The sequence below is a fragment of the Chiloscyllium plagiosum genome, unplaced genomic scaffold, assembly GCF_037043375.1.
Source record: "Chiloscyllium plagiosum isolate Xiang-an unplaced genomic scaffold, Cpla_swu_hap1 HiC_scaffold_6, whole genome shotgun sequence".
NCBI classification, from domain to species: domain Eukaryota; kingdom Metazoa; phylum Chordata; class Chondrichthyes; order Orectolobiformes; family Hemiscylliidae; genus Chiloscyllium; species Chiloscyllium plagiosum.
Window position 1 is genome coordinate 84,832,243 of NW_028270144.1, and position 22,196 is coordinate 84,854,438.

The 22,196-nt window shown below is 41.3% G+C and overlaps 1 protein-coding gene across 5 annotated transcripts in view; it reads left to right on the forward strand.

The window, feature by feature from the left end:
* ift88 (intraflagellar transport 88 homolog) overlaps positions 1–22,196 on the forward strand; it is a 135,393-nt gene that overhangs the window by 107,802 nt on the left and 5,395 nt on the right. For 2 of the 5 annotated variants that reach the window (XM_087988161.1, XM_087988159.1), the window contains 5 exons: positions 2,562–2,627; positions 3,607–3,713; positions 7,494–7,554; positions 8,146–8,211; positions 20,698–20,811. In XM_087988161.1, coding sequence (XP_087844287.1) covers positions 2,562–2,627; positions 3,607–3,713; positions 7,494–7,554; positions 8,146–8,211; positions 20,698–20,811 — 414 coding nt within the window. Of the gene's footprint in view, positions 1–2,561; positions 2,628–3,606; positions 3,714–7,493; positions 7,555–8,145; positions 8,212–13,153; positions 13,531–20,697; positions 20,812–22,196 lie in introns of those variants that run through there. The other 3 variants (XM_043691897.2, XM_087988160.1, XM_087988162.1) reach the window with 3 other exon arrangements.

The following is a 22,196-nucleotide window of genomic DNA, read 5'->3' on the forward strand; positions in this document are numbered from 1 at the left end:
GGCCATTTGACCCATCAAGTCCACATCGACTCTCCAAAGAGCATTCCACTCAGACCCACCTTATGTCTGTGACCCTGCATTTCCCATGCTAATCCACCTGCAAATCCCAGGGCATTAAGCGCAATTTAGCATGGCCAACCACCTGATCTACACACATTTGGACCAGAGCACCCAGAGGGCACCCATGCAGACACTTGGAGAATGTGCAAACTCCACACAGTCGCCCAAGCATGGATGTTGAACCCAGGCCCCTGGCACTGTGAGGCAGCAGTGCTAACCACTGAGACACCATGCTGCTGTAGTTAGTCTATTTATTTGTAGTAAATAGTAGTTCTTGTTAATGTAGAAATCTGGTCTATGCTTTCTGTCAACTAGGATCTAAATGATAAGTGAATTGGGGAATTATTCATATTGATTAAAATCTTTAAATTTTGTGATGATTCTGGGAATTGCAAGCCTTGATTTCCAGTGTGCTACCGTAATGAGGTGTAAACAACATAAGACAATTCCTTTCTGTTGTAATATGTGTTCATTACTCAGACAGTATGTCATCTTCACCAAGTTCGTGCACATACTGCAACCAGGAATGCGGTGAAGCAGATGAAAGGGCTTCTGAAGGTGCAGTTCAGCTGTTGGACTGAAATGGGGCATCTTCCAGAAAGAGTGCGCCTTATCATTCTGGCATGCTGTGCTTTGCACAACTGTTGCAGGTGATGTGGTTCCATGATAAATTCTGAAAAAGTGGAGTTTGAGAACATTCTAACGTGGAGAATCCCCTGTTATCAACATCTTGGAGGCTAGCATTAGCCAGAGATTTAATAGGAGTAGTCAGAGGTTCGGAATACTACAGCGAGTAACTCGCTTGACTCCCCAAAGCCAGTGCACCATCAATGGGACACAAGTGAGTTCAATGCAATACTCCCTACGTGCCTGAATGAGTGCAGCTCCAACAACGTTCGAGAAGCTTGACACCGTCCAGGACAAAGCATTACATCAACATTACATCTATAAATATCCACTCCCTCCACCACCAACATTCAGTAGCAGTGATATGAACAAGATGCCTTGCAGCAATTCATCAAGGTTACTTAGACAGCACTTTTCAAACTTCCATTAGAAGGATAAGGGCAGCAGATACATGGGAACATCACACCACCACCTGGAAGTGCCCATCGAAGACACCCATCATCCTTACTTGGAAACAGACTGCTGTTCCTTCAGTGTCATTGGGTCACAATGCTGGAATTCTCTCCCTAATAGTATTGTGGCTCCAACTGCAGCACATGGATTGCAGCGGTTCAATAAGGTAGCTCACCACTAACTTCTCAAGGGCAGGTAGGGATGGCTAATACTGTCCCAGTAAACAAAAGAAGAATTAGGACATTGAGCTGGTGGTAGATTTCCTTATGCATGACAGCTCAAGGACAAAGGAATAGAAGCATATCTTTTTAATTTCCCAACATGGCTGACTTTTTTTTTAAAGCAGGATGTATAAGGGTCCCTAATCAGAAACCATGTGTATCCTATTAGGAATGGAAAAGTTAAATCAATTAATCCCCATTAGGCTGCTCTTACTGTCCCCCATTGATAAAGCTAAGAGCCAGTTGCCCACTTCAGCCTTTTGTACAGGAGATGCTAATGCAAATGGAGAAAATGTTGTAGAAAAAAAAAGATGGAATCCATCAAGAAAAATAAAAACAATATTTTTATTTTGAAGATTGTTGATTGACTAGCATTCTTAATTTGTATTTAAAGATACACATGGACCATCTTTAGAGTTTTCCAATTGTACATCCTTATGTAGTGCTAATTTGCTATGTACAAAGTTACAACAACAATAAATTACATATATATAAAACATCATTAGCATAGAAAAATACATCAAAGAGCTTAACACAAATTTTGAGATTGAGGTACCAAGGAGCTAATCAAATTAGGTGATCAAAAGCTTTAAGTATGTATGTATTTAAAAGCATCTTAAAAGAGGAGATAGCAAATTAGAATGGTTTAGAAAAGGATTCAAGAACTGGGAGCTTGGACCTATGCTTCCTAAGAGTTTTCCCACTGTGACCCCAATTCCAGGCCTGAAAACTGTTGTGACCCTTAGTGAGTGGTAAGAGAGATGGGAAGACCCATTACAGCAGAGATGGGAATCAGCTGTTGCTTCCCCAGAGTCTGCAATGCCAGAATTTTAGTACACAATGCCACTTGAGACCTCAGTCCCCTCTTTGATGTGTCCTGGCCCAGATAGCAGAAAGCATGACTTCTAATGGAGGGGATTGGTAGCTAAAGGTAGCTAAACAAGGAATAGTGGGATTTGGAGAATTGAATGAGGTTACAGAGATTAGAGGGAGGAGGTGAAAGGAAGTTGAAAATGAGGGTGAGAATTTTAAATTTAATGTGGAGCTTTGACATTTTTGTGGGGTTGACAATATTTTGGTCAGTTACAATTTTTAACTTGCCATAAACTTTTGTGCTAATTTTCAAAAAGTGTTAACTCTTACATTTATGAACTTGTCTATGATTAAAATAGTCATCAATAGTTTCCTTTATTATTACAGGTAACTATCAAAAGGCATTGGAAACATATAAAGACATTCATCAGAAATTTCCTGAAAATGCTGAATGTAAGAGTTTTTCTCAAAGTAAACAATTGATGATAGTCAGAGGATCTGTTTGTCATTTTGACATATCTTTGCTGTGTGTAAAAGCATATGAATGCTTGGAAGACTGGCATAGTGGACATTTTATGTAGCTATACCATAAAAGTGAATGCATTTATTGTACTTTTGATTCCCTATATGTTAGCTTAGAAAACGCCCATGTAAATTATTTTAATCTAGAGCAAAACTGCATTGTGGCAATTTTTATGCATTAATCTGTTAAATGATTGGCAGGACATTGATGAGACTCACTTGATAACCTTAGCATGTATCTGGTCCTTTATCGTAATCAGACATCACTTCATTGTCAATAGTAAGCTGTCACCATTACACAAATGCTTATATATCTGTAGGGTGGGCTTTGGTGTGGAATTGCAGTCTCTCCGCTATAATTAATCTGGATGTGATTTTTTTTTTGTGTGATTCAAAGAGTATTCATGCTTCTTCTAGTATTACTTGCCAAAGCTGTTATTTATACTTTTTGAAGCAAGTTGGCCCCTTTCAATGCAGATGGTATAGACCACTCAGTGCTGTGTTCTGCTGGGCAGAATCAAATTGCCTTAAGGTCTCAAATGCCTCTTAGGACACTAACTTAAGTATTTTAATGTGCCTCGTTCAGGCATAATTGCTGGCTGCCCATATGAAGAACCACTTCAAAATTGCAAAGTTAATGCAGATTTCTCTTTATTCTTCATCTTGTTAGTGCATTGTTCTTGTAGAAACATGGTGGGGGGCAGTATCTACTGACATTGTACTGAGATCTGTATGTTATCTGCACATAGAATATCAGTAGTTTTACATATTTGCTTTGTTTTAATGTGATTTTGCAGAGGAAAGCCAACTGTTTTGAGGAATTTTCTGGTTTCTGATTTTTTTTTTGTCTGCTCTTTCCATCAATTAGGTATGCTGAATTGTTTGCCTTTTTAATTGATTTTTTGTTTAGGTTTGCGCTTTCTAGTTCGCCTTTGTACCGATATGGGACTAAAAGAAGTTCAGGAATATGCCACAAGACTAAAGAAAGTTGAAAAGATGAAAGAGTTAAGAGAACAGGTAAAGAAGCACTATGTGCACTTAAAGGCAGCTTCTCGATGTAACACCCCAATGAAAGCTTCCTCTCATAAACTAGTATGATATTTGCTTGTTGCACTGGACTTTCTCATGAGTTAAGTGACTTAAGTTGTCACTATTTTTGACCTGTACTTGTTTAGGAGAAAAGTTGATACTACCAGATGAACTTGCTGCCTTTGGGTGAATAATTTTAAGATCTCTGTCTGAATCTTGTTCCCTAGGGAAAATGTGATTCATAAATTCCTGTTATCTACCTATATGTTTAATAAACCCATAGGAGTAGGCCACAGAGTTCCTGCAGAGGTGCTGCACCCTGTTGGGGGATGATGGCTAAATCAATTGATCAATAACTGATGTTTTCTAACCAATCTGTTCAGTTGACCTTTTAAACCAGAAAAAGCTTTTAAGTCAAATCTCCTTTTAGACTTCTCCGTGATTAGTTAAAGAATGGGTCTCAATGTAGTGTTGCTGAACTGATGAGAGCTACTCTTAAGGTGTGAAAGTATGAGAAATTCCGTCCTAACGTTTCACTGTCTACATTGAGTAAATCAGAAGGCTAGACCTCCTCAAACTAAAAATATTCAGTAATAACAAACATTTTCCTCCAAGTCTATTTTTATTGGCTGCATAGCCCATGGTGTTAGGGGCAAGGTACTGGCATGGATAGAGGATTGGCTCACTGGCAGAAGACAGAGGGTGTTAAAGGGGGGTCTTTTTCAAGATGGCATTTGGTGATTAGTGGAGTCCGCAAGGATCTGTGTTGGGACTACAACTATTCACATTTTACATTAAAGAAGAAACTGAGGGCATTGTTTTCAAATGACAAAAAGATAGTTGAAAGGACAGGTTGTGTTGCAGAAGGACTTTGACATGGTTGGTGAGTGCACAAAGCAGAGGCAGGTGGAATACAATGTGGGAAAGTGTGAGGTTATGCACTTTGGTAGGAAGAAAAGACGCATAGACTATTTTCTGAATGGGAAAGGCTTCAGAAGCAGAAAGAGATATGAGAATCCTAGTTCAGGATTCTCTTAGGTTTAGCATGTACGTTCAATTAGCAGTTAGGAAGGCAAATCAATATTAGCAATAATTTCAAGAGGGCTACAATTCCAGAGCAGAGATGAGCTGGTGAAGCTGAATAAGGCTTTGATCAAACCACATTTGGAATATTGTGAGCAGTTTTGCACCCTGCATCTGAGAAAAGATGTGCTGTCACTGGAGGGGATTCAGAGGAGGTTCACAGAATGATTCTGGAGATGAAAGGCTTGTCATATGAGGAGCAGTTGAGAACTCTGGTCTGTACTGGATGGGGTCCAGAAGGATGATTCTGAAACATACAGAATACTGAGAGGTCTGGATTGAGTAGACATGGAGACTATGTTTCCACTAGTAGGAGAGACTAGGACCCGAGAGCACAGCCTCAGAGTGAAGGGATAACCTTTTAGAACATAGATGAGGAGGAATTTCTTCAGCCAAAGATTGGTTAATTTGTAGAACTAATTGCCACAGAAGGCTGTGGAGGCCAAGTATCGTTAGTACAAAGATAAGTTCTTGATTAGTACAGAGGAACTTCAACTATCCAAACTAAGGCGAGGAGTATTTTGTTCGGATAATCGAATGTTCAGATAATTGAATGCTCTGTAACCCAGTTTAGCCAAGCATCGGGACCTTGTGATCTTGTCTGATAATCCAAAATTCGGATAACCAAATGCCGGATAGTCAAGGTTCCTCTGTTAAAGGGATTAAGGGTTAAGGGGAGAAGGCAGGAGAATGCTATAGTGAAACATATCAGCTATGGTTGAATGGCAGAGTAGAAATAAAGGACTGAATGGCCTAATTCTGCTCCTATGTCTTATGGTCTTACTTCCACCACAACTGCAGGGGGCCCACTCTCAGCCTTTGCAGGTGTAGTGCTTGAGACTTCACTGAGAACCTGTATAATGACTCCACATTTAAAGTTTATTTCATATGGCAGCCTGCGGCCCTGTAAAAAAATTACAAAACCATTGACTCTTGAGTTGCATTCAGAAAGAATCCTCAATATCTCACCCCACACCTTACTCTCAATCCCACTGCCTGTGTAAAGTAGTGAGGAGAAAGTGAGGTCTGCAGATGCTGGAGATCAAAGTTGAAACTTTATTGCTGGAACAGCACAGCAGGTCAGGCAGCATCCAGGGAACAGGAGATTCGACGTTTCGGGCACAGGCCCTTCTTCAGGAATGAGCAGAGAGTGTTCAGCAGGAGAAGATAAAAGGTAGGGAGGAGGGACTTGGAGGAGGGGAGTTGGAAATGTGATAGGTGGAAAGAGGTCAAGGTGAGGGTGATAGGTCGGAGTAGGATGGAGGCGGAGAGGTCAAGAAGAAGACTGCAGGTCAGGAAGGCGGTGCCGGGCTGGAAGGATCCGGCTGAGACAAGGTGGGGGGAGGGGGGATGAAGAAACTGGTGAAGTCCAAGTTCATCCCCTGCGGTTGGAGGGTTCCCAGTCGGAAGATAAGACGCTCCTCCTCCGACCGTCGGGTTGTTGTGGTTTGGCGGTGGATGAGTCCAATGACCTGCATATCCTCGGTGGAGTGGGAGGGGGAGTTGAAATGCTGTGCCACAGGTTGGTTGGGTTGGTTCGTCCGGGTGGCCCAGAGGTGCTCTCTGAATCGCTCCGCAAGTAGGCGGCCTGTCTCCCCAATATAGAGGAGGCCACACCGGCTGCAGCGGATGCAGTAGATGATGTGGGTGGAGGTGCAGGTGAATCTGTGGCGGATATGGAAGTTTCCCTTGGGGCCTTGGAGAGAAGTGAGGGGGGAGGTGTGGGCGCAAGTGTTGCACCTCCTGCGGTTGCAAGGGAAGGTGCCGGGAGTGGTGGTTGGGTCGGTGGGGGGTGTGGATCTGACAAGGGAGTCGCGGAGGGAGTGGTCTCTACGGAAAGCTGATAGGGGAGGGGAGGGAAATATATCCTTGGTGCTGGGGTCTGTTTGGAGGTGGCGGAAGTGACGGCGGATGATGCGCTGTACATGGAGATTGGTGGGGTGGTAGGTGAGGACCAGTGGGGTTCTGTCCTGGTGGCGGTTGGAGGGGCGGGGCTCAAGGGCGGAGGAGCGGGAAGTGGAGGAGATGCGGTGGAGGGCACCGTCGACCACGTCGGGGGGGAAATTGCGGTCCTTGAAGAAGGAGGCCATCTGTGTTGTACGTATTTTGAACTGGTCCTCCTGGGAGCAGATGCGGCGGAGACGAAGGAATTGGGAGAATGGGATGGCGTTTTTACAGGGGGCAGGATGGGAGGAGGTGTAGTCCAGGTAGCTGTGGGAGTCGGTTGGTTTGTAGTAGATGTCCGTGTTGATTCGGTCGTCTGAGATAGAAACAGAAAGGTCTAGGAAGGGGAGGGAGGAGTCCGAGACTGTCCAGGTGAATTTGAGGTCGGGGTGGAAGGTGTTAGTGTAGTGGATGAACTGTTCAACCTCCTCGTGGGAGCACGAGGTAGCGAGCCAGGTGGTGAAGGATCAGTGAGGGTAATGGCTGGCCAGATTGCTAGCGGAGCAGTGAAGGGGGAAGCCAATGAACAGCAAAGGAACCAGTGACTGGAGTATCCAGTGGGACAATGAGGAAGTGGCAGCAGTAGCAGATGCACTAATTCTGGATCTTTTGGTTCCAGTATGGTGTACATACACAATTAGGTTAATGGCGTCAACTTACTATTGTCGTGCTTCAGCAGTAGTTGCACTTTCTAATTTAATAATTAAATTATATTTTCTTGTACTTTTATTTTTAAAACAGCGTGTGAGGTCTGGCAGAGATAGCAGTGCACGTGGGCGCAGAGAAGGCAGCGCTAGTAGCGGTAGGTGTAGTAGAACCTTTTACTACAGTGAAAATAACAAACTCGATTAACTTAGATTGTAATTATTTTCATGAGATTTTAATCCATTGATCTTCGAATTTTAAATGTGGTGTTCATTTTTTTTCATATTTCAACAGAAATGTGAGTGTGAAGTTATGGCATGTTCATGATCATATTTTGCATGATTATATTTTCCCTGAAGTTAGTGAAAACAAGAATATCACCCTGAATCATCTATCACTGTAACATTTCACACTTCTTTGTATTAAATTTCACCGCTAAGTTGCCTTTGAGAGATGGTGCAAGTTTCACTCCCATATAGAAGGGTGATGACAGAGACCTTTGTTAGTGCAATTTTATGAAAACTGTGCTGATAAAGTTGATTCTGTACTGGATTACCTCTTCAGTGGTAAACTTTAGAGAAAGCTGCCAAACTATGAGAAGTATTCAACAAAAGCAGTTTAAGCTATGCTTGTCAAGGAGACAGCTGGTTAAAGATTTTGGTATTGCTGAGCTATTGACCCTACTCAATTTAAGACAACTCTCTATTGCTCTCTCTCTGAATGTATAAAAACTAAGTTATTTGTTTAGACACAGCTGACTGCACCATTGCAGCAGCGGGAGTGGTGAGAGCACAGGCCAGAGGCTGCTGTGAAGGTAAATTTCCCTCTTAAAGACTTAACTCATGTATAAGTGGCTTCCATTGCAGAAGCAGGAACAGTGAGAGTGCAGACTGGGGGCTGCTGAGAATATAAGTTTCCCTCTTAAAGTCTTACTTTGTGAATAGGCAGAGCGAAGGCTCAACAAGAGTGGACATGACATGGGGATTGCTGGGCATGTGAACTGAAATATTCGAGCTGTAGCTAAATCTGAGACATTACATGTGCAGTGTCTCCCACCCCTCCTTTTTAAGCCAAAAAAAACAGTGGGTGGAGGGCTTTTTCTTTGTTTTTCATTTATTCAGTCTCTCTTGGCAATTTAGAGCAGATGGGATGGAGGCTAGGGCAGCTGCATGCTCCTCTTGCAGGATGTGGGAGGTAAGGGTCACCACTGGTGTCCATGTTGACTTCACCTGCGAGAGGTCCACACAACTTCAGCTCCTCATAGACCACAGTAGGGAACTGGAGCTGCATGAACTTTGGATCATTCAGGAGGCTGAGGGGTGATAGAGATGAATTATTGGGAGGTAGTCACACCTAAGTTACATGATGAAGGTAGCTGGGTGACCATCAGGAGAAGGAAAGGGAATAGGTAGACATTGCAGGAACCCTGTGTGGCCTTCCCCTCAAAAATAAATATACTGTTTTGGAAACGTTTGAGGGGGGAGGGGGCGACCTACCAGGGAATAGCCAAAGCGGTCAGCTTTCTGGCACTGAGCCTGGTTCTGTGGCTGAGAAGGGAAGGAGAGAGAAAAGGAGAGCAATAATGGTAGGAGAATCAATTGTGAGAGGAGATTCTGTGGTCGTGAATGGTATGTTGCTTCCCAGGTGCCAGTGTCAGGCATGTCTCATATCAAGTCCACAGTATTCTTAAGGAGGAGAGAGAGCAGCCAAATGTTGTGGTACATATCGGTACCAATGACATAGATAGGGAAAGGGAGGAAACCCTGAAAAGAGAATATAGAATTATAGAATCCCAACAATCCCTTCAGCTTAACGAGTCCACGCCAACCTCCGAAGAGCAAGCCACCCAGACCCATTTCCCCCACCCCACGTTTACCCCTGATTAGTGCACATAACCTACAAATTCCTGAACACTATGGGCAATTTAGCATGACCAATTCACCTAACCTGCACATCTTTGGACTGTGGGAGGAAACCCATGCAGACATGGGGAGATTATGCATACTCCACACAGACAACTACCTGAGGTTGGAATCGAACCTGGGTCCCTGGCGCTGTGAGGCTGCAGTGCTAACCACTGAGCCACCGTGCCACCCCTATCTTAGGTTGGAAGCTAGAAGGCAGGACAAGCAGATTAGTAATCTCAGGATTGCTACCAGTGCCATAGAACGCGAGTGCAAATGAATATGTGGCAGCAGGGCTGGTGTAGGAGGGAGGGCTTCAGATATGTGGATCATTGGGATACTTTCTGGGGAAGGTGGGACGTGTACCAGAAGGACGGGTTGCACTTGAACTTGAGGGGCATCAATATCCTGAGTGGGAGGTTTGCTACAGCTGTTTGGGAGGGTTTAACTAGATTGTCAGGGAGGTGGAAACCTGAGCTACGTATCAGATGATAGAGTAGGTAATGAACAGCCAGATAACAGTGTGCAGAGAGTCTGTGAGGAGGGATAGGCACTTGATGGCACAAAGGTGCAGTCAGTGTGATGGGTTGAAGTGTATCTATTTTAATGGAAGAAGTATCCAGAATAAGGGTGATGAACTCAGAGCTTGGATCAGTACTTGGAACTATGATGTTGTGGCATTACAGAGACTTGGATATCACTGGGGCAGGATGGTTGTTGGATGTTCCAGAGTTGTAGCATTGCTAGTCAGGGTTAGTATCACAGTTGCAGAATGGGAGGTCGTTGAGGAGGGTTTGTCTGCAGAGTCAGTATGGATGGAAGTCAGGTCTGTCCAGGAAGGGTACCTGATGCAATATGTGGACCTGATGCAATAGGCTAACTAGAGGGGAAGCCATATTGGATTTGGAGCTTGGCTACAAACCATGTCAGGTGTCAGATCTCTCATTGGGAGAGCATTTCGGTGAGAGTGATCACAACTCCCTGACCTTTACTATATTTTTGGAAAGGGATAGGAGCAGACGGTATGGGAAAGTATTTAAATGAGGGAGGGGGAAATTACAATGCTTATGCAGGAACTGGGGTGTCTAAATTGGAAACAGGTGTTCTCAAGGAAATGCACAACATAAATGTGGGGATTGTTTAGGAAGCACTTGCTAATGGTGCTGGACAGGTTTGTTCCACTGAGGCAAATAAGGGATGGTAGTTTGAAAGAACCTTGGGCGACAAGGGATGTGGAACATCTGGTCAAGAGGAAGAAGGAAACTTATTTAAGGTTGAGGAGGCAAGGATCAGACAGGGCTATAGAGGGTTACACAGTGGCAGGGAAGGAAGTGAAGAATGGACTTAGGAGAGCTAGAAGGGGGCATGAGAAAACTTTAGCGGGTGGGATTCTACCTTATGTGAGGAACAGGAGGATGGCCAGACTGAGGGTAGGCCCTATGAGGGATAGTGGAAGGAACTTGCGCCTGGAGTCACGGGAAGTAGAGGAGATCCTGAATAAATACTTTGCTTTAGTATTCACTACTAAGAGAGACCTTGACGTTTCTGAGGACAGCATGAAACAGACTGATATGCTAGAACAGGTTGATGTTAGGAAGGGGGATGTGCTGAAAATTTTGACAAACATAAGTATAGATAAGTCCCCTGGGCCAAACGGATATACATCAGGTTCCTACAGGAAGCAAGGGAAGATGATGATTTTTGCATCCTCACTGTCCACTGGAGTACTGTCAGATGGTTGGAGGGGGCAAATGTTATTCCCTTGTTCAAGAAAAGGAATAGGGAAATTGCTGGGAAATACAGACCAGTCAGTCTTATATCAGTAGTGGGCAAAGTATTGGAGTGGATTCTGAGATACAGGATTTATGATTACTTGCAAAACCATACTTTGATTAGAGATAGTCAGCATGGCTTTGTGAGGGGCCGGTCATGTTTCACAGACCTTATTGAATTCTTTGAGGATGTGACAAAATATATTGATGAAGGTACAGCAGTAGATGTGGTGTGCATGGATTTTAGCGAGGCCTTTGATAAGGTTCCCCATGGTAGGTTCATTCATACAGGGAAATCTGGCTATCTGGATACAGAATTTGCTGGTCCGTAGAAGACAGAGTGGTGGTAGATGGAAAGTATTCAGCATGGAGCTCAGTGACCAGTAGTGTTCCACACAGATCAGTTCTGGGACCTCTGCTCTTTGTGATTTTTATAAATGACTTAGATGATGAAGTGGAAGGGTGGGTTCGTAAGTTTGCCAATGACGTGAAGCTTGGTGGAGAGCTGTTATAGGTTGCAACGTGACATTGACAAGATGCAGAATTGGGCTGATGAGTTTCGGATGGAGTTCAACCTGGATAAGTGTGAAGTGATTCACTTTGAAAGGTTGAGTTTGAATACAGATTACAGGGTTAAAGGCAGGATTCTTGGCAGTGTGGAGGAATAGAGGGATCTTTACATCCATGTCCATAGATCCCTCAAAGTTACCACCTAAGTTAATAGGGTTGTTAAGAAGGTGTATAGTATGTTGACTTTCATTAGCAGGGGGATTGAGTTTAAGAGCCACGAAGTTATATTGCAACTTTATACAGCCCTGCTTAGACCACACTTGGAATATTGTGTTCAGTTCTGGTTGCCTCATTATAGGAAATACGTGGATGCTTTAGAGAGGGTGCAGAGGAGATTTACCAGTTGCTGCCTGGACTGGAGGCATGTCTTCTGAAGAAAGCTGAGGGAGCTAGGGCTTTTTTCATTAAAGTAAAGAGGGATGAGAAGTGATTTGATAGAGGTGTACAATAGGTTGAGAGGCATAGATAGAGTGAATAGCCAGAGATATTTTCCCATGGTGGAAATCACGAAGGGGCACAATTTTAAGGTGATTGGAGGAAGGTTTAGGGGAGATGACAGAGGTAGGTTCTTTACCCAAGAATGGTGGGTGTGTGGAACGCACTGCCAGCAGTGGTAGTAGAGTCCGATACATTAGGGACATTTAAGCGACCCTTGATAGGCACATGGAAGATAGTACAATGAAGGGTATGTAGGTCAGTCTAATCCAAGAGTGGAATAAACATCCAGCGCAACATTGAGGGCCAAAGGGCCTGTACAGTGCTGTACTGTTCTATGACTGGATGTCTGCAGTCTACAAATTAGCCTTTTCCCATTTTGTTATGTATTCTAATAACCAAAATCAATCAGTTTTGAGCTCCACTCTCAGCAATTATATCCATAGCAACCTTAGAGCTTTCCTCCTTCTGAAAGTCATACAGTCATAGTCAAACAGCATATAAACAGGTCCTCTGGTCCAACCAGTCAATGCCGACCATATCCCAAACTAAACTAGTCCCACCTGCCTCCTGCTCCTGGCCTATATCCCTCCAGACCTTTCCTATTCATGTCTCCATCCAAATGTCTTTTAGACATTGTAACTGTACCCGCATCCACCACTTCCTCAGGAAGTTCAATCCACACACAAACCACTCATTTAAAAAAAAAGACATGGGGGAGGGACAGTTTTTTCACACTTTCTCCTTCTCATCTTAAAAATATGTACTCTAGTCTTGAAATCCCCATTCTAGGGAAAAGACACCTGCTATTCACCTTATCTATACCCCTCATGATTTTATAAACCTCTATAAGGTCACTTCTCAATCTCTTAGATTCTAGTGAAAATAGTCTGTGCCTATCCAGCCTCTCCTTATAACTCAAACCATTTAATCATCACTGTTTAAAAATATTCACTATTTGCGGCAACTTGCTGTGCACAGTTTGCTTCTGACATTAAAACAGTTCCAAGTCAGCATGATGTGTGACTTGGAAGGGAAACTTGCAGATGTTACATCTGTTCTCTTGTTCTTCAAGATAATGGAAGTCAAGAGTTTAGAAGGTGTTGTGAAAGAGTCTTGATGTGTTGGTGCTGCACAACATATTCCTGGCATATTCTACTGGCTGTGGAGAAAGTGAATGCTGAAGCAGATGGACAATGTGTCAGTCAAGTGGCCTGCTTTGTCCTGGATGGTTTTGAGCTTCTTGAATGGTGTTAGAGCTGCAATCATCCAGGCAAGTGAAGAGTATCCATCATTCTCTTGACATGTGCCTTGTAGACAGACATATGGAAGTAATGAGATGTGTTATTCATTGTAGAATTCCCGGACTTTGACCTGGCTTTACAGCCACAATATTTCTATGGTTGATTCATTTCAGTTTCTGATCAATGGTGACCTCCAGAAGATGTTGATGGTGAGGAGTTCAATGATAGTAATGGCCTTGTATGTCAAGATGTGTTGGATAGCCTCTCTTATTAAAGAAAGTCTATGTCTGGCACTGGCACAGCTTGAATATTCCTTGTCATTATCAACCCTAATCTGAATCTTGTCCAGATCATGTCCCAAGTAGGCACAAGCTGCTTCAGCATTTGAGGAGATGCAAATGCTGTGAGCACTATGCAACCATTGTCAAAATTCCCAATTTTGACATAATGTTAGAGGATAGGTCCCTGATCAAGCAGATGAAGATGTTTTCATGTAGGATACTACTCTGAGAAACACCTGCAGTCGTGTCTTATGGCTGAGATGATTAATGTTAGCAGTCACATCCATCTTCCTTTGTGTTAGATTTGATTTCAACCAGTGAAGAATTCCACCCCTCCCAATTCTCAACGAATTAAAGTTTGCTAGGTTCCTTTATGTTGACTTGATGTCAAGAACAGTCACTCTCACATCGTTTTATAAGTTCAGTTATTTTGTCTAAATTTGGGTCAAGGCTTGTAATGAGGTCTACATACAAGTGCCCATAGTGGACCCAAGCTGAACATGAATAACTGCCTATTGACAGTACTATTGACAATACCTCCATCACTTTCCTAATGATTGAAAGTAATGTAATGGTAACTGGCTGATTTAGATTTGGACAGCAACAATCCCCATATCTAGTCCAACGCCAAGATTGTCTACTTTCTCCTATCAACATTGCTTCTTCACCTGACTGTCTTTTAAAGACTTATTTGTTGAATCCAACCTCCATGTTTGCTCCTTGTTTGATTCTCAAATTAAATCAGACATAAATTCTGCTATATAAAATTCCAGTTTCTATTGCCATCCCTCAGTGAGTGTATTGATTTCAAAATCCTAATTTTCAAATCCTTCCACAAATTGTACCCTTTCAATTTTCTCCACCAATGGGTTACTGCATACACATTCCCTTCCATCGTTTCAACTCTTATCATTTACTCTGTCTTGTGGCAGAGATTTCTCACTTTGGAACTCCCTCCCCAAAACCTCCTTAAGCATCTATGGAGAGAAAACCGAGTTGACATTTTGAGCCCAGTGACCTTTTTGTGAGGCTGCCAGATCTGCTGAGTTTCTCCAGCAATTTCTGTTTTGTTCTGTAAAATCTATCTCTTTAGCATTACCTTCAGATGTTTCCTTTTATCACTCGATTCTCATTCCTATTTCATAGTTTTGCATTTAGCATTTTTAAAATTGCAAAGTATTCTATGTAAATCCAAGTTGCAGTGTTGGATCTATTTATTGGCTGCAAACTAGTGACATAAGGATAAAAGACCAAAGAATTTAAAATGGGCTTATGTCTTCTCAGTATTCCAAGTTCAGATTTCTCTTCAGATAAAAGAATGGTCACAGGATTGTTTATTCAGCAGAATGCCTTGAGAATCATTATCTGAATTCCTTTACAATATAAATGCCATTAAATGTACCTAATTCCTTTAAGCAGAGTCAAAAATTAGCAGGAGATTCTCTGCAAGTTACAAATTTGTCATTCAGCAATCAAGTGTAGGTCACAAAAAGTGCAGAAGACTCATCAGATTTTGGGGCAGAGAGTGAAATAGTTAATAATCAGAAAAAAAAATTGACAACTGTCATGCAAAACTTCTTACTTATATTTAATATATCTGTACTTTCTAATCTGACACCTGATTCATACATAACTACAATCATAACAGCAACAGCTCATATTTACATAGTGCCTTTAATATTATAAAACATTCCAAGGCTTTTCACAGGGCCTCCAACGTGATCAGTAAAATGATCTATTCAGCTAGTCAGTTCAAGGGCAGTTAGGGACAGGCAATACGTATGGCTTTGCCAGTGTGCCTGCATCTGATGAAATCATATAATATAAGAGAGAACAAGATGGAGAGGTTAAGATGAGAGAGCTTCCAGAGCTTAAGTGATTGAAAGCATGACCACAATGATGAAGCAATAGAAACTGCAGCTATCCCAGAAGGTTTTATGGCTGGAGGAAGTTGCAGACCTAGGGAGGGATAGACACGTGGAGAAATTTTAAAACAAAGATAATTAAAACATTATTTGACCAGGAGCTAATCCAGGTCAATTAGCATATCGTTGAACAGGATTTGGTGCATCTTATGATGTGGGTGGCAAAGTTTTGAATAACTTCAAGTTTATGGAGTAAGTTGTAAGAGACCAGTCAGCACTGTGTTGAAGCAGTCACGTTTGAAGGTGATAAGGGCACAATTGAAGATTTCATTAGCTGATGAGCAGAAGCAGGCACAATCAGGCAATATTGTAAAGATAGAAATAGGCAGTCTTCATGATAGTGTAAACTTGTGGTCAAAAGCTCATCTTGAGATCAAATATAGCAGCAAGCATGTACATTTTGGAAATGGTTAGCTATTGAAATATGGATCATGAATTTAATTCTGTAAACATTAATAGTATATGGAACAATCGGCCAAATAGTCTTTTGACAAACTAGGGTTTGTGGTGCATTTATTAGTGTTGATAATCTGTAACTTTACTACTTGTACTCTGGTAAAGTTTGTCAGAGTCTATTTCTGAACAATCATTAAGGTCATATTTGTGACACATCTGCCTTTGCTGTGGATGTTTTTCACTGCAGTGATCTAATGTCAATCTGTGTTACAAAAAATGTTGCAATTACTTTTACTTTCAGCGATGTTACCCATACTTCATACGTCACACTTTTATAATTGTAAACTTGTCATGCACTAATAATTGTAAACTAATATGCTAACATCTCATCAAGAAAAAATCTTAACCAAGATTTCTAAAATCTCCTTTCAACGTTGTGTCCTTGTGACACAATCAAATCATTGAAGTTGTTTGTTAAACAATTTTGTGTCCGTAACTAAAACTTTTAAAAGTTTAATACCAAAATTAAAAAATAACCTGTTTCATAAACATGACTAAATATGTTCATTGAACTGCTCAGTCTGTTGGTCATGTGGAATTGTGGATTTATTTGTAAATGTTTCAAACTTCACAAGATATTTATCACACTCGCAAATAGCTGCTTGAAATACAAACCCACATTTTTGCACACTCATTATGGTCCAAACTCCATTTCTGAGCAATTACTTGAGTTCTTGAGCAAATTGCATGTTCTGCAGTTCCACTGCACTTGCTCCTTCTCATTTATGGTCTGAATGTTATTAAATGCTCTCTCCTACAATTCTCAAAATTACTTTTCCACCCAATCCTGATATTGAACGGTATGAAGTCAACTGGCTTCATGTTGAGTTAAAAATATAGATCAAGTAATCAAACTTTGAATAAAAAAAATACAAACTTGGCAATTTTCAAAACTCACAAAATTAATACTTGTGCCTCCTTAAGTTTAAATTTCTTCCCTTGTCCTGGATGTGATATTTTTGAAATAAGCATTCTATTCATGATATTTAAATAATGCAAGTACAGAATTCCAGTCTGCCCCAGGATCTCGGTATGTGAACAGTGTGCTATTGTGCCTAGAAAATCCTATTTTTAACCAAAGTTGCTTGTCTTGGCTCTCACCTCTAAATCAAAAGGTTATAATTTTAAGTCCCCTTCAAACATTTGGCTGATACTTGAGCATGGTACTGATGGTATGCTGCAGTGTTGAAGCTACTGTCAAGTAATATTTTAAACTGAGGACCAATCCAAACTCAGTACTCAGAGCAGGGGAATGAGGCCAGTTGATATGAGCAATCACACTTCAGAAATGACAGTTAGTGACCATTAAATACATTGGGATACTCCAAGACTTTGCTTAAGTGCACATATAAATTGAATCTTTTGTTCAGACATTTATCATGCCAGCAGATTTGCTTGTATCACATTTCTTGGATATCGTTGACATCAGGTTTCATTGACTTTACTGTCAAGCTGCAATTACTCAGCAGACACTTGCTCACTGACATTCGACTTGGGTCCCACTATGTCTCCTTACATCCTGAACTCATTACCGCCTTGGTCCAAATATGGACAAAAAAACTGAATTCGAGGGGAAATGAGGGAGGCTGTCCTAGACATTTAAGGTAGCATTTTACTGCATGTGAAAGCAAAGAGCTTGAGCAGAATTGAAGTCCATAAGAATCAAAGAGAAAATTCCCTACAGGTTAGAATCATACCTAACACAAAGGATGTTTGGATTGTTTAGGTCATTCATCTCAGTCATGGGACATCATGCAGGAGCTCCTCTGGCACTTCTGATAGTGGCTTCTCTCCATCATAAGCTCAGCGGTGGAGATGATGCAGATGATTCCACAATGTTTAGCACTATTTTCAACTCCTCAGATATTGAAGTAGTTCATGCAGAAATGCAGCAGAACCTAGATAGCATTCAGTCACAGGATGAAGAGTGGCAAGTAACACTCATACCACACCAGTACCAGGCAAAGACCTTTTCCAATAAGAAGGATTCAACCAAATCTCCTTAACATTCAGTGGCATTAAAATCATTGAATTTCCCCACGATCAACATCATTAGGTTTACCATTGACCGGAAATTGAACTGGACCAGCCTTATAAGTACTCTGGCTACCAGAGCAGGTGAGAAGCTACGATGTCTGTGGTGAGTTAATTACCTCCTCTGGATGTTCACCATCTGCAAGGCACAAATCAGGAGTGAATTGAATTGAATTATTGTCACGTGTACCAAGGCACAGTGAAAAGCTTTGCCTTGCGAGCAATACAGGCAGATCACAGAGTTAAGTAGCATGGGTAAGTAAATAATAGGTAAACAGCGGCAAAAACAAAAACACAGGTACAGGCGAATGTTAAGAGTTTGAGAGTCCATTCAGTATTCTAACAACAGTAAGATGTTGACATACTGCATAGATGAGTGCAGCTCCAACCGCACTCAAGAGCAGAACAGGACATGGGCAAATAATGCTGTTTCCCAACCAGCCTGGGGGAGGATTTCAGGGGAAGCAGGGTTGCCCATTTAGTCACCCTGCTGATATCAAGAAAAGGTATTCTGATTTTCCCCTTAAGATTTAAATAGCAAATTCTGACCCTCTGATGAGATAGCTTAAAAATGTGTTGCTGGAAAAGCGCAGCAGGTCAGGCAGCATCAAAGGAGCAGGAGAATCGACATTTCGGGCATAAACCCTTCTTCTGATGAGGTACAACAATTATATTTAGGTGGATTTGCATCTCACCAATAGCTAATCTTGTCTCATTACTATGCTGCTCCCCACTGTCCTGTCCTGCCCTCAGAAACTAGAGATGCCAATTCCATGCAAGTCGGAACAACTGTCTTGAACTTGTGGCAACAGCTCACCGCTTGATTTTCTGGACCTTTGTCCAGCTCCCCCATTTCCCTGCATGCTGTATGGACACTTTTTTTCCACCCTTCCTTCACACAAGTGGACATTGTAAAAACCACATGTCTCACATCATCATGGGTGCTTTCTGACCAACACATACACTTCAACCCTTCAGGATTTCAGTTTGGGGATCATGATATTCCAGAATTGTATGCTTATGTCGGGCTGCTTTGGCTGCAAGGACTCGCATGCATCTACATATATGCATCTTATTCCTCTTGGATTACTTTCTTAGTGATTGCTCAGTTTGTGTTTACTTGGAAGCTGTTAGCCTTCCAGATTTGCATTGCTTTTTAGTAGGTCGGCTGATCAGTTCCTAAATTACAAGCTGGCCACCAGCAGCACACTGAAAAGTACTTCCTGGCTTGTAGTCTATGAAGTACTGTGGAGCAGGGGTTTAAATGTAGCATGAAAGTCGCAAAGTCATGGAAGCAGCAAGCACTCCTACTACTCCTGCCACATGAGTACTGGTGCCATTGACACTGATTGCATAATTAATAAGCTGAAGAGCAGATGATTGCATGAAAAATGTCTACATTGGCATGGCAGGCTTTGAATGTCACTAAAGAAAGCTGTTTGCTTAAAAACGGGAAAATTCAACCCTTTGTTTTCTTCTTTAACTTTTACCTGACAAATGATAATAGGCAGTTAACAGAAGGTAAATTCTTGCTGTTTTTAGAAGAGACAGAATATGGGAGAACGTACAACAGTGTTTTCTGTTAGATGACATTACATAAATGTTGCATACTTTATGGTGAGAGGTATTTACACTTTCATAATCTATTCAGATCTGAAAACAACAACCAAGCAGCAAAGAAATAAAATAAACAGCAGCAAACAAAACCTTACTACTTCCACTGCTTGAAACCTTTCTGAAAGATTCTGCCAATTAATTCATAAATTATTATGATTATTATTTATAAATTATCAATTAAAGTGAGGTAGTAATAAAACTTTGGGTTGTATTTCACACACAAACTTTCTAAATCAACACAGAGGACTTTGATAACTTCAGTGCTGATTGATTGCATTTAAACCCATCTTTCAGAATGTATTTTTAGAAATTTCTACTTCATTAAGTAACCTTGATCATTGCTTTACATTCATAAAACATGGTGCAAGAACTTAACTAAAACTGGCTTTCTTTCTTGTATAATCTACCAGAAGATTGAAAATAGATTGGTGCTTGAGTTTGCTTGTTATAACCTGCCTTCAAATACATCATATTTTGGAGCTTTATTAATTCTAACAGTTCCAAGTTTATCAGAGTTTTACCAGCTGTATTGATAACTTTTCAAATGATGAATTGGATCTAATTTACTTGTTTGACCTCTTCTTATCTTCTCTTTGATCAGCCCTGATTCTGAAAGTACAATATCTGGGCAATGAGAAAATAGTATTTGAAAAATATTTGGAATAAGTAGACATGTTAGCTATGCTAACCGCAAAACAACTCTTGTGAACTCCATAATTTGTTACATTTTTTTCTATAATGTTACTCTGAGGGATAGAAATTCTTCTTCAGTAGTTGCACAAAATGTACATTTTTAGATTCGCTGCTTGCCATATGTAATGCTTGATATTCAGTTCCATTTTCTGCAGGGGAACTGAATGTCAGATGGTTCTAATAGTGGAATATCAGATACTACATATAATGGACAGCTAATCTAGTGCCACTCACTCTGAACAATCTACTTGAAACAAATTTCTACACCCCCTCCAATTTTTTGATGCATCTCATTAGAATTGATGCAAAGATTCAAATTCCTATTTTTGTGAGCATATTTGCATCTCAGCCTGTCTTGCATTATTTCAGAAAATGGTCAAAGTAGCTATGTTACCAGTGCTAAAGGAGAACGGATGAGTGCAAAGTTGAAGTCATTGCCTGGTGTTAATGATCCTTATGAAGCAAGCAACAACAAAGATATAGGCAAGTACATGGCTCTTCTTATGTTGAGTTTAGGATCGATCTTAGTGTAAAATGATGATGTGGAAAAGTGAACTGCATTGTACGGTGATCCTTGGGCAAAGCAAATATATAGTTCTATATTCCAAACATGTGAAAATAGCAGATGTTTCATGATATTAATTAAAGGATTTTTTTTGCCATCAAAGTCTCGTTATGTATCTTATATCCCTATAGTGGATCTCAAACATTTTCATCTGCTGAGCATTTACATGCAACAATAAACCCATGGACCATTCTGCCTATCCTGTGCATCTATTTTGCTTGCTACCTAATGGCAAATTGTGAAAATTCTAAATATTTTCCTATTTCTGTTTTATATGTAATAAATTATTTGGCATTATTTTTAAATTGAATGTTGAAAGAGAGCACGTTGATTTGCAACATTTTAGTATGTATTATAAAATAATCACAATAATCTTCTGAGAATGTAATACTGACGTGTAAGTGATGTGACAACTTGTGCTGTGCACACGGGAGCCAGTCTTGTTGTGTGACATCATGCAAGTGGTGGCAGAGGGTACTGGCCTGTTCTCGCATTATAATTTCAACCATAGCATCACATGTCAGTGTCTTGCATTTTGGACAAGCCCCTGAACTACTTGAAGGGTCCTTGTGGAACAGTACCGCATTTGATAAACCACTTATCTATTAGAATTGAAATGTGCTGCTACTTTGCTTGTAAGACTTCTAATACTTCTTGTAAGATTTTTCTGCACTCTGTGATATTATGTGGCCAGAATATTTAGGGTGCCACGATGGCCCAGTGGTTCAATTCCATCTTTGGGTGACTCTGTGTGTGGAATTTGAACACACTCCTCATGTCTGTGTCGGTTTCCTCCAGTTTCCTCCCTCAGTCCAAAGATATGCAGGTTGGATGGATTGGCATACTAAATTGCCCATAGTGTCTAGGGATGTGCAGGCTGGGTGGATTAGCCATGGGAAATATAGGGTGCAGAGATAGGGCAGGGGGATGAACCTGGGAGGAATACTCTTCGAAGGGTCAGTGGGGACTCAAATGGACCAAATGGCCTGGTTCCACACTGTAATGATTCTATGGAAATTTGTTAATGATTGCTACTTTTGACAAGACTATAGCAAAATAGCTGTTTGGGAGCTCATCTCATTCTTCCCCTCTCCTCCCCCACATGTTATGGAAACTCAGCTGGATGGCAGTTTTGTGATGCAGGTGATGCCAATCTGCATCTTCTGAGGTTACCATGAAGGTAGTTCCTTCTCAACCTTGCCTGAAGCGTGGTGAACCTCAGGTGAAACTCATCATCAGTTGTTGTCTTCTAATGAGAGAGCAGCACTATGGTCCTCTGAGACTATGGCGACTTTACGTTTTC